General features: G+C 38.5%; 1 protein-coding gene across 6 annotated transcripts in view; it reads left to right on the forward strand.

The window, feature by feature from the left end:
- The window catches only part of FMN2 (formin 2), a 234,585-nt gene that overhangs the window by 127,967 nt on the left and 89,955 nt on the right, over window positions 1-16,663 (forward strand). For all 6 annotated transcript variants that reach the window (XM_065589091.1, XM_042848380.2, XM_065589093.1 and 3 more), the window contains exon 9: window positions 9,020-9,081. In XM_065589091.1, the coding sequence (XP_065445163.1) occupies window positions 9,020-9,081 (62 nt within the window). The remainder of the gene's footprint in view (window positions 1-9,019; window positions 9,082-16,663) is intronic.

Raw genomic sequence — 16,663 nt, forward strand, 5'->3', positions numbered from 1 at the left:
GGTAAATTGTTCCTTTGGTTGATCACCCGCTATGTTTAAAGCTTGTGTATTTACTTCCAGTTTGAATATGATTAGCTCCAACTTAAAGCCATGAGCTCTTGTTATGCCTTTCTAAATTGAATTCCTCTAGGTACTTACAGACTGTGATTAAGTCATCTCTTATCCTTCTCTTGTGTAAGTGAAATAGATTGAGCATTTTAAGTCTCTCGTGGTAAGGCAGGTTTTTCATACCTCAAATTATTATCGTTTTCTGAACTTTCCAATTTTACAACTTTATTCCAGTAATGGTGTTACTAACATCATATACAGAGGGAGCCACCTGCCTACTGCTACTCTGTAGGCCCTTGTTTTATCCATCCGTTCAAAGATTGTGCTATCTCCCTTTGTCAGCACCTTGGCCTAAGAGCACATGTTAACTTGACTATCCGCCATGCCTCTTAAGTCCTTTTCAGAGTCTCTGCTTTTCAGGATGCAGTGACCGCCTAGAAATACCCCCATTTGATGATTCTCCATTAACCATTTAATTTTGAGATCTATCAGCTAGTTTTAATTCATTTAATATGTGCTACATTGACTTTTATAGTGCTATTTTTTGTTAAAATGTTGCTTGGTGTACTAAGTCTTTAGAAGTCTGAGCATATTGTCAACACAGTTATCTTTGTCAATCAAACTTGACAAAGTTTGACGATGAGAACCAAAACCAGAGGGATTTAGTGGATAGGAAAATGGGATTGAGACTCTGGAGACCTGGGTTCTGTTTCTGGCTCTGTCACTGATCTGCTGTGACCTTGGGCAAGTTACTGCATTTTCTCTGTCTCTTTCATCTCCTACTCATTGTTTTTCTTGTCTTGTAAGCTTTTTGGGTGACAGGTTGTCTCCTCTATGCATATTGTAAAGTATTTGTCAAAGTGAGGACCTGATCTTTTTTGGGTATGCTAGGCACTACTGTAATACAAATAATAATGTGAAATTCAATGCAGTGAAAAGGCAACATTTTAAAAATAGAAAAGGTAATACATATTATGAAGATGAGTAATTAGCCTGTATAACTTTCTGCCATGATATATCACTGAGACAGAACTGAAATGTAAATAGTAATGAGAGAGAAGCAAAACCCAAACCCCACAGCAAACCAAAACCTACATTTGGGGAGGGTTGTAAACTCTCTCCTGCTTCAGGGCAGAGAGTCACTGACTGGTGGCAGTTAGGAAAAATATCTCCCATATTGGCAGGTTATTCCTACACTTTCCACTGAGCCATTTGGTTCCAGGCATTATTATAGCCTGGATACTGGACTAGGCACACAACAGGATTGTGACTGTTACTGAACGGGCTGATGAGAAAGGGTGAGTAGAAGCCACAGCGGATTTTGGCCAAGTGGATAAGTGTGGTTTGAGGATGCTCAGGCCCATACCCAATGCTATTCCTTACACAGTCTGAGAGATGGTGTGCATGAGGTAGATTCTCCTCAGCTTGAGTCACTTATGCAGTTGAATTGTTCTGTATCTCTCTCTATAGCATGCGTACGTATACAGTTTATCTAAAGAACATATTCATGGTATGGTAACAAAGATTTATTGGCACATTACTAATGAATAACAATGCCATGAGGAACTTGTACAGGTCATCCAAAATGAATGCTTGTACCAGGCTAGACCATCTTGTAGTTTGCATTTGTCACAAGGTATAAAAAACCTATTTCAGTGGAGTTTTTAAAAATGTAATTGAGATTGTTTTTATCTTTCCACCAGAAAAGGCAGGTCTGTTAGTCACCTCTGGTCCCACTCTTTGGGAAGCACAGAGAGCCATGAAAACCTGCTTATAAAAATAATCTTATGTATGCATAAAAATTTCACCTAAAAATCCCTAACTAAATCTGTCCCTCTTTCATACATGCAGAAACTAGAGAGGGTTACTTGTGCTCTCTCTGTGCTAAGACTTAGATACCATTTCAAGGGGGGGGGAGGTTGGGAGGGATAATAATCCTTTCTTAGTTTATTCAAAATCCTGCCTCCTACCAATCAGTCTTCTGCTTCTAATTCTATTCCCAAAGACCAGCCTCCAGCAGGTTCATTGAGACTATTGGCTCAGCCACACATAGTAATTTTAAATAAGTATAATTTGGTAACATGCCAATATTTTTTTACCCTCCTACATCCCACACCCAAGATTCTGTCACCTGCCAAACTCAAAGAAATCTTATCTAAACAATTAAGATAAGCAATGAAGTGCTCTGTATGGTCAAATCAGCAAATCTTTCAAAAACAGAACTGAAATACAATCTCTCTTGATTAAACAGTCTACAATGGCAATCATGTTTGTATTTAAACATTTTATTCTGAAAGGATTACAGCGTTAGTCTCCTTTTTTTTTCCTTGCCTAGACAAGAAGGCGACATACTGAGTCAAACAAAATGTATTTGTTCTCAAAGAATTGAACTTGCACACATTTTATAAACACATGGTATAGGTGTATGGAGTTAGACTGACTTAATCAGTAACTGCTGTCCTTAAACTTGCATAACCATATTTACTTGAGATGTCTGTAGCAGAGCTGTTTGTTAGCAATACCTTTCTTTTATGTCACAATAAAACCCCCATATTAATACAATTTTAGGGTTACAGATTAGAACCCAAACCCGGGAAATGAAAAGCTAAGGTCAAAGGCTGTAACAATCTTAACCAATCCACACTATAGAAGAATGAATAGTAAAAACTAAGGATGAAATGCCCTTTCATCATAAAGTCCCTTTCTCAAATTAATATTTTTGGTTTGAAATTTTCCATGGTTGGTGACTTCCCAGATACATGTGATTGGTTGGATGTTTCTAAAGCAATTTTTTTTGAATTTTGAGTGTTTGAGAAACAAATACGAATATCACCTAATTTCCTACCACATTCAAGTTGGGGATTTTATGCACCGTTCTCGTTTCTTATTGAGAGTATAGATACAAATGAATCACTGCAACAATAAAGTGATATGCATACAATTCTAAGTGAGGATTATTCTCACCTCTGTGTATTATTTGTATCAGAAATCCAATCCACATTACAAATTCATGTAGTAAAAAGAAAGCCCTTTCCCCAAATGGCTTACAGTTTTGTTTAATGACCGTAAGTATCAGGTGTGTGCAAAAAGCAAACACATGGGTAGTAATATGAGAATATTTTCATGTATTTTAACTCTGCGTGGTGTAACTCCTCATCTGCTTAGCTGTTATCAATCGTCATTGTTCTGCAAGTAGCACAAGTACATGTACCTGTGCTGTGAACTCTTTCCTTCCCCTGTTTATTTAGCACTCAGAGTTCCTAAAAGTTGCAAATCATATGCAATAGGCCAATGTGTGACACTTGACAGCCCATGCTGTGAAACACAGCAACAAGCAACATAGTTTTCAAAACTACTTATTCTTCAGGGAGTGACCAATGCAATAACTTACCCTAAGTGCTACTATTTCCATGTTAGTTTAATTCAGCTCTTGGGTTTATCTTGCCAGTGGCTTGATGTTACATCAAGTCATAGCTTTCTTTCTTTCTTTTTTTTTTAATAGCAGCAAAGGGGTCTGCTGCATTCTGTTTGACCTTCCTTTTGGATTTGCTTGGCTCTTTGGTTGGCTGGATGATATGGGCAGCTGTTTCCCATGTTGGTTGCGTGCTATTCAAGAAGGCAATCGGGATCCTGTCAGTTGTTCTTAGGAAGATGATTTGTCTCTATCCATGCTTAGATTCTTGAGTTTGCAGTGTGTGGATATCCTTGCAGTTTTTTCTAAAGACATCCATTAACTGAGAAAGAAGAACAGGAGTACTTGTGGCACCTTAGAGACTAACAAATTTATTAGAGCATAAGCTTTCGTGGACTACAGCCCACTTCTTCGGATGCATAGAAGTGGGCTGTAGTCCACGAAAGCTTATGCTCTAATAAATTTGTTAGTCTCTAAGGTGCCACAAGTACTCCTGTTCTTCTTTTTGCGGATACAGACTAACACGGCTGTTACTCTGAAACCTGCCATTAACTGAGGACTTCTATTCAGAGTTCCTATTTCCCATCTATGCTGAGGAAACAATTTTACTTCTCTCTTACTTGTAACTGTGGGAGGTCTTTGGTATATCGATCATCGTACCCTGTTGCTGTTTTGTGTTTATTTTTTTTCTTCCCTCTTTGGTTTGTAAACAATGCACTGCTTCAGTTTTTAGCAATAAGCTAGCTATAGATGTTAAAGTATATCTAACAATGCACTGAGCTGTTTTATTTATCTTTTTGCTATTTAAGGTTGCCTTGCCATATACTTTTATTATTCTTTGAGTAGATTATTTTTTGACAGCCAACTCAGTATTGCCATTGGAATAACTATTGTAGGGAGAGGAAATGGTGTGCCAAATATTAGCAAATGTAATAGTCTATAAAAGTCAATGATAAAGTCTAAATGAAGCGCTTTGACTTTATTGAAACAAAGCATTTTTATAAGATCATATTGAGATTTCATTCTGCAGGAACTTTAAAACTTTCAATTCTTTGTTATGATTTGGGATGAAAGAGAACTTCACAATGTTAGAATTTCGTGCAAAATCCAAGTTTTGACCAGTTTTTCAAAAATATCTTTCTCTGACAAATTATGCAAGTTAGCTGCTGGTGACTTTAGATTCATCTTCACAAAATAAGCAGTATTAATTGTTGCAGCAAGTCTTTGTCTGGCTGTTTGTTCACACACTCTGTAGTCCTTGCTTTGAAAATGGTACACAGTTGGCTTGCTTGATGTTTTCAATTAATGTATTCATTTGCATTATTTATTTTACTATTACTCTCCTGTAATGCATAAATAGAACTCCTTCCATTATAATACAGACTGTGCAAACATTCAGAAAGTCATGGTCCCTGCCCCAAAGATCTTACACTTTGTTACATGGAGGTTTTTAATTGGATTGTGACAAATAATAAGAGGGACTGAAGGGTGGGAGGATAGGTAAGATCATACAGTTTTGCAGTGCATCTGTGGGCATGCTTGGTGGTTCGGAATCATGTAAAAAAAATTCAATAATGTCATATATCCCCAACTGCTTCTCAACCTAGCTATCATTAATAATTGATTCATAAAGATCTATTGATGACAATGGGTCTTGAGAACATGAACAAGAAAGCTTACAGATTCATTTAGGGAGTATGAGCCATGCATAAAGGGCAGTATGGAAAGAGACACTGAGACCTTTGTAGAATCAGAGAAGTTAGCATTCAAAGCTGGCAACATTGGCAGAGTAGTGGAGATGGGTAAGAAAAAGAGACCAGATTGTATAAGCAGAGAGAGACAGAGTTGTGTAGGACCTTGAGGTTGAGAATAGGAAAGAGGAAGGATGATTCTATAGTTTGGGGATTAGCCTAGGACTTGGAAAAATGGGTTGAGTTCTGGCTATGCCACAGACTTAATGTGTGACCTTGGGCAAGTCACTTAGCCCCTTCCTGCCTCAGATCCTCATGTGTAAAAAATTACTTTTCTATCTCACAGGAATGTTGAGGATACATACATTAAAGATTGTGAGGTGCTCAGATACTATGGCAATTGTTGCCATGTAAGTACCTTAGGTACACAGATGGGACTAGAAACTTTATTTTGATGGAAAACAAATAACCATTGTATGAAAAGGGCAGGGTGTGTGGTTACATCAGAGTGATGCATCGGGGAGATGTCATTGACTGCTGTGCGTTGAATGGATTGAAGAGGCATGGAATTGGTTTCACGGAGGATAGTGAAGAGGATTTTGCAATAGTCAAGACAGGAGATGATTTTTGGGGAGAGGGGTGTTTCTTTTGTGATTGGAACGACTTATTAAAAATACGCTGCATGATTTGATTTTCCCCTGACCCCAGCCCAAGATTTGTTTGCTGGGACAGTCAGATATCATTGTGGAACTGAGCACCATAGTGTCCATTGACTATAGCATCCCTGTGAGGGATGCCCAAAGCCTGACACACTAGAACTGTGTAGTTCATCTCAGTCAGGCCCTCCCCAGCCACCCAGGAGGAGTTGGTGTTTGTCTGTGTTTTCACTACTGAGTTGACCATCATATATGGGATTTTGGGGGTGCTTTATCTTGCAATTCTAGATGTTCGAATCATAGAATATTAGGGTTGGAAGAGACCTCAGGAGGTCATCTAGACCAACCGCCTGCTCAAAGCAGGTAATGTTGGGTAATGGAGCTAGATGCTCAACTACAGTAGTTCTTGTTTATATAATTATTTGAGTTCATAAATAGAGAATAGTATTGTTGAGGGGACATGAGGTGTTTTTTATGATCCTCTTACATTATTCAATTTATAATCTTATTTCCTGAAAAAAAAATTATGTTGAAAAAATCCTAGTGGGATTTTATAGAGTGATCACTATATATGTGCATGTAGGTACTGTATATTTAGTTTTATCATTTTCTTTGGAGTGAGATATATATACACACACACACACGCACGCACTAGGAGCTAAGTTCTTTAAATCCTTGTCTGTAGTCCTCTGAGACTGGTTTGTTTTAAGCGGCTCCCTGAAATATGCACGCTCTTCTGCATACCTGTTTTGTTGAAAGTACACAGACCTGGCACCATTGTGTTTGCCAGGCATTCTCTTATCTCAGGCAAGCATTCAAACAAAAGTGTTCTATTGCTCTCTAAGTAATCCATGGGTGATCTTAACATTGTGGAAGAAGTCAGAACAGGAACTTGTGCCATATTTCTTAGTTCAGAAGCAGACAGTCTCTGAGGCGGGGGCGGGGGTAGTGGAAGATAACCATTGAGTCAAAGTGAATGACTAAAGGGTTGTGGTGTTTGCATACAGTATAAATACACTAACTTGTAAAAGCAAAAATCAGATACGCAGTTAAATGTAGGTCTATAATACACCTTGGTTTGGGTTGGATGTGTGTGTATCTATCTATCTATCTATGCGTGTGTGTGTGTGTGTGTGTAAATACCCCACTGGTGTACAAGCTCAAACAATGTGTAGAAATCTCTACACTGCAGAATCTGAACACATTTTTTTCTTTTTATTGATTTTTAATCCTTGATTCACCAAGATACTTCAGCACATGCACGTCTTTAAACATGTTAACAGTCCTATTGACGCCAATAGGATTATTTATATGCTTAAAGACATGTATGTGCTTAAATACCTTGCTGAAATGTTGCATTAGAGTGCCTGTTGTAACACTTTGTCATTTACATTTTTAATTCTGTGAATAAATATTACAATGTGGAGTGTTAAACAAGAACAAGTATCCCCAAGGAATGTTTGCCACCCTGTCATCAGCTGATTTACAGGTGTATTTAAGTTTCAGCTGTTAAATATGTATTTCCGTGTTTTGCTAGTTTAAATTAGCTCTTTAATGTATTTGACATTTTAAAAAGTTCTTAAATGAAAAGGGAAAATATTGGCATTCAGCTCAATTTTACCATTATTTTGTGTAAAATCCTTAATATATTTTCACATCTTTCACTATCCTCTATAGTACTACATTTTGCATTAAATTTGGGCTTCTAAAACATTTTAGATGGTGGGTACTTGGCAGGTAGGGTAGGAGGGGCAAGGGAACATGTATGTAGAAAATATTATATTTGATACGGAAAAACTAAAAAGTTAATTTTTATTTATTTGGAAAGTTAGCACATTTCCACATAAGTTCCCATTCTTTTCATCTGCTAAAACTCTGTCCATACATATACACTGGACCCTGCTCGGTTTAATCAAGATCAATCTTTCTTTATTTATATATTCTTTTATTATACTGTAACTAAAATTAAGTTCCAGACCTGTAAGGGGAAAATGTGATGAGTCCCAGACACTAAGTGGTATCATTGAATGCTTTAGAGCAATGAGAAACAAATGAGTTTGAATTATATTGTCTGTAATCTTGAGGTGTATACACAGAATCACTTAGTGACAGTCAAGGACACTGATTTATAGAGGATCAAGCAATCAGATACTGGGATTCCGTCACTGATCACCAGCCTGATCTCTAGAGTAGTTTTGTCCCAGGGTTATTCTGGCTAGCAGACAGATATGTATACAGGGGAAAAAAATCACACACACAAAAAACCAGTCAAATAAAGGATAAAATGGCAAAAGATAAAATATTGCAGTAAAAGTATTTATTATTACAAGAATCCCTGATGCATAACATTCAGAATATCGTGTGTGTGTGTGTGTGGAAAACAAAATTTTACTTTGCTTTCCAATGACATGGATTGTAAGCTTATAAAAATAAAAAATGCAGTTTACCAGGTTTTAAATAATTGTATATGAATAATTTTATATTCATATTAATTTGGAATGATTCTTCGCTGACCAGCATAAATATGAACTATGCCTAGTACCTTTACTTCCACTTCATAGTTTTTCCAGTGATCACAGCAAATCAATGCCCCTGTTTATCATATTTTTTTCAAAGGTCAGGTTGATCTGAAATTGCTCTCTGTGTGCAGTTAAGTCAGATTTTTGACATTGAAAAGGTACAGTATGTATGTGGCACCAGCATTGGTTGGGAACAGGAAAGGCATATTTTGTATCGTACTAAACCTGTTGGCTTAGTGCATAGAAGATTTGACCCTTGTCAGGTGTCTTGAAGTTAACTGGCTGATTTGTGGTTTAACCAATTTAAGTCTGAAACCAACCAGTGACAGGAATGAGCTGTGTGTGTGTGTGGAGTGGGGGGGGGGGGACAGATTTACAAATTTTTATAATGCTTTCAGTCAGACCATGAAAGTCTGATGTGAAGCTTATCTCTGATCTTTGGCTTTGGCCATACTCATGGGATCGTGTGTGTGTGTGTTGGGGGAGGGAGTGGATTCTTTAACACTTGTCACCTGGCTCTACCAGGTTCCTAGAAACGGCACTATTCAAGGCATTAATAAAGTTAAAACCCTTAAGCTGTATGACCAGTGGGGTCATAAAAGCTATTGCTGGGTATTGTGTTCAATGTGTCTTTCACTGCTGGATTATCATCTTGACAACTAATTCTTTTTCACATTTGTCTTTTTTTCACAGCTGTTGTGAACTTGGACAACTCTGTGGTTGACCTAGAGACCCTTCAAGCCCTCTATGAGAATGTGAGTAATTGGCGGAGGCATAGATACATAGCATACTGTAGTTTCACGTGAAGGTAGTTTTGGTTTGCAACAGGAACAACTCATTACTAAGCTGCACAAATGTATCCTCTCTTAAGGAAAGTTTTATTTTGTCAAATCTAAATGAAAATTAGGATAAACAGTTGCCCTTTTTTAAACGGCAATCCATTTTGTAATGTGCATTTATTTTTCAAGTTAAGGATTTCATTTATATTCAAATATATAATTTCTGCCTTTTAATAAACTTGATACTATATATGACAGGAATAAACATAAAACTGTTTTTAATAAATATTTATTCCTGTTTTACACCTAAAAACTTTTTTGAATCCTATATTTCATGGTTTTTCACTTTCACAGGAAGTATTGTTTATTTACTTTAAAGGAAAGGATCATTGAGAGCTGTAAAACTTAGTATAGTATACTGAGATCCATAACCAGGAGATACTAAATAATTTGAGAGATTGTATGAAAACTATGCAAGGTCAGAGATTTAAGAATAAACCAGGGTATACTCTAAAGCATCCTGGTCCCAGCATTATTCTGTCTGCAAAGACAGAAGCAGTAGAATCCAGCACAACATTTCTGACTTCCACTGCTGCAAAGAGAGATGGAGGGCCACTCATCCCTAGAAGATGCTAACATCCATATTACCAGAGCAAGGCCTCCAAATTCCCAGAGAGAGCGCAAACAGGCCTTCCGGTTACCCTCAATAGATCCTGGAGGTATGAAGGCATAAATCATTAAATAGGGGAAATATTCTTGGTATTCCTGGCCAATATATGCAGTTACTTTGTTTTTCCCTTAACTTATGATTTTTAAAATCATTTTTAAAACTTGTAGTCCTTTGTCTTTTAAGCATAAGTGGGCTGGACCATGCCCATTTATGAAGAATCTGTGGGGAGGGTCAGGAAATTGTTTCAGCTTGTGGTGTTTCCCGGAAATCATCTATCTGGCGGGATGAAGTTACATTAAGTTTTTAAGAGCAGGTTAGACAAACACCTGTCAGGAATGGTATAGATAATAAGTTCTGCCGCAAGTGCACGGGACTGGACTGGATGACCTCTCAATTCCAGTTCTATGACCCTCTCTGATTACGTATGGATGGGGTTTCCATACAGAGTGGACAAGAGATTTACAGAGGCCTTTTCCTGTTTTGCTACTCTTTTTGCCAGTGCTTAATTTGTAATGAAAGAGGTGCTGGGGTTCAAGCAATTAGGTTTTTACTTTCATATCTGATGTGGCAAGCCTAGGGCAATGAACTGCCAACCCTAGAGACGTAATCACTGGTTCTTACCCCTTCCATTCCCCAATGATAGCATGATTATCACAGGAGCTATATTGCCACAGACATGTTCTATCTATCTTAGGTATTTATATGGCCCCCGTTACCATAGTATCTGAGCACCTTACAATCTTTAATCCACACAACAAACCTGTGAGATAGGGAGATATTATTACAGAGGGCAACTGAGACACAGAGAGACTTGCCCAAGGTCACAAAGGAAGACTGTGGCAGAATAGAAATTGAGCCCAGGTCGCCCATGTCCTAGGCTAGTGCCGTAACACTGGACCATCCTTCCCGTCGTCGTCCTCCTTTCTGTCTCTGCCCTAGCCCAATACAGACTGCCTTCTTGCTCCATCCTTACAGAGCAGGAACCACACAAAATAAAGGGCAGAATCTAGTAATGCAGAGAAACCCTCATAGACTTTGAGGCCAGGAGGAACCATTATGATCATCTAGTTTGACCTCCTGTACATTGCAGGCTATAGAATCTCATCCATCCACTGCTGCAATAGGCCCATAAACTCTGGCTGAATTACAGCAGTCCTCAACTCTCGATGTAAAGATTTCAAGCTACAGAGAATCCACCATTTACTCTAATTCAAACTGGCAAGTGCCCCATGCTGCAGAGGAAGGCAAAATGAAAACATGGTCTCTGCCAACACTGTAGGTTTGCAGGGAGAATGGTGCTGAAGACACCTGTTTTTTCCTAGCTCAGTCTCATCTCTGCTCTGTCACACCTGGCTTTTCTCACAGAGACAGCATGCAGGGGTTTTCACAGAGTCAGAATGAAGGAGGGTGATGTTATTTTGTCATCCCATGAAATAATTTTGGTTATTTCAGTTTTCTGCCTTTCAAAAATATTCTTTCTCTTAGAGAGTGAAATGATAATAGATAAATATCCAGTACCCTGTCATTTCAGAGAAAAAAGTCAATTATATGCTGCCAAAATTTTAACAAAGTGTGTACCCTTCAATGTTCGAGTTCATTCAGTCATATATAGGATGTTTTTTCTATGCCAAATATTATTCCCTCCAGCAAAATCCATCATTCTAGTATTCTTCTTTCCCCCTCACCCACAAAAAATGCATCATTTCCATGATATTTCCCTCCTTCTTAATCTAATTATTCTTCCATCAACTTATTCTCCATCTACTTATTCCATCTATTTATTCTCCATTCAACTTTCCATGCTTCCAACTCCCCAGCACCTCATTGAGGTGGTTCTTGTTAGCTTCTCTACCAGGTAACTGTTCCTTACACATGATGATGACAGGCAAATTGTCCTGTAGCTTCTGACTTTGAGTGGCTGGTCATGGGAAAGGTGGATGTCCTACAGTCTCTAGCTGTACTTGTCCTACTGGGTCCTCTCTGTTGCTGGACTAGGGAGTTCCAGATTCTCACCTGCTTACTGGCTCTGGCAGTAGAAGAGAGGTGGACACTCTGTCAATGTCGCAGCCACTTGGCCTGCCTCCTTCCCTCCTCATCCTCATGAACTGCTGCAGTGGTTGAAAAATGGGTGGGTGTGATTTTTAGTGGTGCTGGGGAGCAGAGGAGGAGACACAGGAGACAGCAAGGTGAGAGGTGGGGGGATAAAACCATGGTGTGGCAACAGTCTGAATGAGAAGCAGACAGTTCAGCCTCAGGTGGCTACACATTTTAAGAAACAGAGCCTGCTATTATTTCTAGTGAGCTCCCACTCCTAACAAAACCAACTCCCACTCACCATGATCACACCACTGTGGACCATTGATGAGTCTTTGGCATTCATCCCAAAATTTAACTGACTACTTTTATATAAAGTAAGATTAAGATTATATGTGTATCTCTTTCACTGCTTTATGTCAGGTTATGTTTTCAAGGCTGTCTTCACAAACAAAGGGGCTAGAAACATTTTACTGAAACCTAACGATTTCTCCATCTGACTAAAGGTCAGCCCTGCTAACAAGGGACTCATATCTAGTAGGGATAAGGAGGTCCTGCTTCCGTTGTACAAGGCGCTGGTGAGACCTCATTTGGAGTACTGTGTGCAGTTCTGGTCTCCCATGTTTAAAAAAGATGAACTCAAACTGGAACGGGTGCAGAGAAGGGCCACTAGGATGATCAGAGGAATGGAAAAGCTGTCGTACGAAAGGAGACTAGAGGAGCTTGGGTTGTTTAGTCTGACAAAGCGAAGGCTGAGAGGGGATATGATTGCTATCTTTAAATATATTAGAGGCATTAATACAAGGGAGGGAGAAGAATTATTCCAGCTTAGTACTAACGTGGATACCAGAACGAATGGATACAAACTGGCCGTGGGGAAGTTCAGGCTTGAAATTAGACGAAGGTTTCTGACCGTCAGAGGGGTGAAATATTGGAACGGCCTACCGAGGGAAACGGTGGGGGCGACGGACCTGTCTGGTTTTAAGATAAAGTTAGATAAGTTTATGGAGGGAATGGTTTAATGGTAAAACATAGTAGTCAAGGAAAGCCAAGCAATGGTGGGTAAATAGTATAATGGCTAACGGGGTCGGGCTGGAGACTCTTGCCTATATGCTCGGGGTCTTACTGATCGCCACATTTGGGGTCGGGAAGGAATTTTCCTCCAGGGCAGATTGGCTGAGCCTCTGGAGGTTTTTCGCCTTCCTCCGCAGCATGGGGCAGGGATCTCTAGCAGGAGGGTCTCTGCCGATTGCAGTCACTAAAAACAGGATTGGGGACTTCAACAGCAGAGTCCAGGGAAGGGGTAGGGACGGTTTTATGGCCTGCAGCATGCAGGGGGTCAGACCAGATGATCATAATGGTCCCTTCTGACCTTAAAGTCTATGAGTCTATGAGTCTATACCAGTCCCTTAAAGCTCATCTGCGAAACGCTGTATTGGTTACCCTTAATCTTTTTAATTGGCTTACATAACAGAATAACATTATGGCAGTATGCCTTTGATATTTTCTATACCTGATACAGGGAATACCTAGGGAACAGTGCAGCCACTGGGGGAATGTTATATATTTATTTCAAGCACAACTGGATATTTGAGAGTGACTGCAGTACATTGCTCAAGTTGAGAAATAAGATGTGTATTAAGATATCTCAGGTGTATACTAGCTAATGTTGGCAAGGGGGAAGGGAATAGGTATTTTTTGAGGCAGTGTGGTCTAGTGTACGGGCTTTAGACTGAGACCCAAGAAACCTGGATTTCAATCTGGGTCCCACCAGTGACCTGTTGTGTGACCTGGGGCAAGCCACTTCACTTCTCTGTGCTTCCCATCTTTTTTCTGTTTTGTCTATTTAGATTGTAAGCTCTGTGACACCTGGACTGTCCCTTACTATACAGTACTTTTGTACAGCACCTAGTAAAATGGGGGGTTGACCTCTGCTGGGGACAGTAGGTAGCATTGTAATACAAATAGTAATTTTTGGCATCTGATGGTACTAGACTAGTTGAGAGTTTGAATCTCCTTTTATTTCTTAGCTACACTCTGTATCTTCTTGATGTTCTTTTTTAAAAAAAGAGTAGCTAACTTACGTGCCTCCTTCCCTTACTTTGCACACACTAAATTAATTCTCAGTTCTGAAGATTTTTTTTTTGCTAGATAGTTAAATATCGCTGTGCTAGTCCTCAGCCATTCTATTTGATCTCTGTGAAACATATGGGAGCATTTGTTTTACAATCTTTCTTCAGAATGTAATTTTTCCTGATTGCATATGTTTGGCATGCTGCTTTCCCTTCTAGATGTGAATGAAGTTTGGGCAGTCTCCAGATCTAAACACACCCTAATTTCAAAAACCACAGTCCTGAGGGCTCAATTCCTGTTTACTGAGGAATTAAAGCTTTCTTAAACCCACATAGTTACTAAATACATCTTTACTGATTTTTTTTAAATGAAAAAAACCCTGTATAGTTTGTTTAGGATTATTAACCAGCTTTGCAGTTAGATGGTAAAGTCTTTATTAGTGGATCACTGTATAGTATCTACACTTTGTTAAACTGTTGTATAGTTTCTTGTGAAGTGCTTTGAGATCTACTGATGAGAAGCACTATATATGAGCTAGGTTACTTTACAGTATAACCTCAGAGTTACGAACACGAGAGTTGCGAACTGACCATTCAAACACACCTTCTTTGGAACCAGAAGTACATAATCCGGCAGCAACAGAAACAAAGAAAACAACAACAACAAAAAAGCAAAAACACTACAGTACTGTGTTAAATGTAAATTACTAAAAAAATGGGAAAGCAGCATTTTTCTTCTGCATAGTAAAGTTTTAAAGCTGTATTAAGTCAATGTGCAGTTGTAAACTTTTGAAAAAACAACCATAACGTTTTGTTCAGAGTAACCAACATTTCAATTATGAACAACCTCCATTCCCCAGGTGTTCGTAACTCTGAGGGTCTACAGTATTATTATTATAGCTATTGGGGAGGGGATTGTATTTCATGTTTATTAACATGTTTTCAACAGAAAGTGTCTATCAAAAGGGCTCCAACTGTCAGTGATATTTCCACATTCATCTTAGTTTAACTTACTATAAAAACAATTTTGTTTGTCAGAATCTATTTCTTAAAAACATAATTCCAAATTTAAAACATGATACATAAATAATAGCTCAAGATAAGCCAACAGTTTCATTAAGAAGGCAGTTTATCTCACACACACACACAATCCTCCAATTAAGATAAATCATGTGTGGCAGAAAGAATCTGAGATCTCTAAGTTTTACTTTCAAGGTTTGTGTTTCACTTACAATCTTATAGCACTTCAGTATTCTTTTCCTAGCACATTAGTTATCATAACATGAACTTTGATTTGGGAAGAGAGTTCTGTAGATGTCAAATGAAACAGAATCCTTAAATGTTTTTACCTTGCTGCTTTTGTGAAATGAATTGGGGGGTGTGTGTGTGTGTGTGTGTGTGTGTGTGTGTGTGTGTGTGTGTGTGTGTGTGTGTGTGTGTGTGTGTGTGTGTGTGTGTGTGTGTGTGTGTTTAATAATTGAGAAGTAGCAGCATTTCCAGAGTTAAGGTTGCAATCAGCTCCCATTATGAATTCCTACTTTATCACCCCTTGTAACTTTGGCTTGAAAATTGTAAGATTTACTATGGAGGCAAAGCAGACGTTTCTGAAAAATCTGAAGAAATTTGGTCAAAATAGTTTGTTGCAGATGATTAAAATATTATTCTGATTTGAAATTTTGAATGTCACTTTGTCTCCCTCTTACTCAAAGGACTTCACACAGTTTCATTTTCTTGAAAGTTCATGTGACCACTAATTTTGAATTATAATTGTAATTCATAGAATTTACTATTTTTTGTTCTGGACAATTAAGGCCCATTAATTTTATTGGAAATTGTGGATGTGATCCTGTTCCCATTAATGTCAATGGGAGTTTTTGGCATTGACTTCAGTGGGTGCAGAATCCTGCACTGTGTGTCTATAAGCACATTAACTTCTGCTGGCTAGGAGAAGCTCAGACAGCATATTTGGGACCTGCCGTCTGACATCTATCAGCTATTTTCCATTAGATTAGAGAAGTAAAGGCATGTGATTTTGGAGCTGACACTTTAGGGTGTCCAGGGCGGGGTGTGATATTTTGTTAAGGACAAAAGGGCAGCCTCTCAGCAGTTAAAGTTGCAGTCGCTGTGCCATTATCTGAAATCATCATTCTTTCAAATCTTTAGGGTCAAGCCTTTTCAACAGCTAGAACATTTCTGGAAAATAATTACTGAGTGATGACTTTTTGAATTTTTTTGCAAAGTGCCTAATTTTTTGTCCTTGTATCCATACAATAAAATCACTTTAAACCCCAACACCTGAAATGTAGGTGGGATTTTTAACTCTGGTTGCTGCAGAAGATACTTTTGAAGGGCAGGTATAATAACCCATTTACAATATTAACTTTATATGAAAACTGGACTGAGTTATGTCAATGAAGCGGATGGAGAAAAAACATAAAGAATATTTGCATTTTCAACCTCTGAACAAGCCATATCAAAAATGAAAAGAATTTCAGTTTCCAGTGGAAATTAAACCTCACCCTGTATTCCCCACCAGAATACTGCATTGATTTAAGCTTAAGACACTTGATAAAAGTTATGTAGGAAGTTGTGGCCAAGGTTGAACTAGAACACTCATGTCTAAGATGATCTCCTGGACCATCATGCCCCTCATACAAATTAGTTGAACCTCTGTACTTGCGTATAGAGATGAATAAGCAGTGGGTGAAACACGATAGTATTAGCTGTATTTTTCTGAAGAGGTAATTAGGGCACAAAGCAGTTAAGTGATGTGGCTGGTAGG

Source organism: Chrysemys picta, chromosome 3 (assembly GCF_011386835.1).
Source record: "Chrysemys picta bellii isolate R12L10 chromosome 3, ASM1138683v2, whole genome shotgun sequence".
Taxonomy (NCBI): domain Eukaryota; kingdom Metazoa; phylum Chordata; order Testudines; family Emydidae; genus Chrysemys; species Chrysemys picta.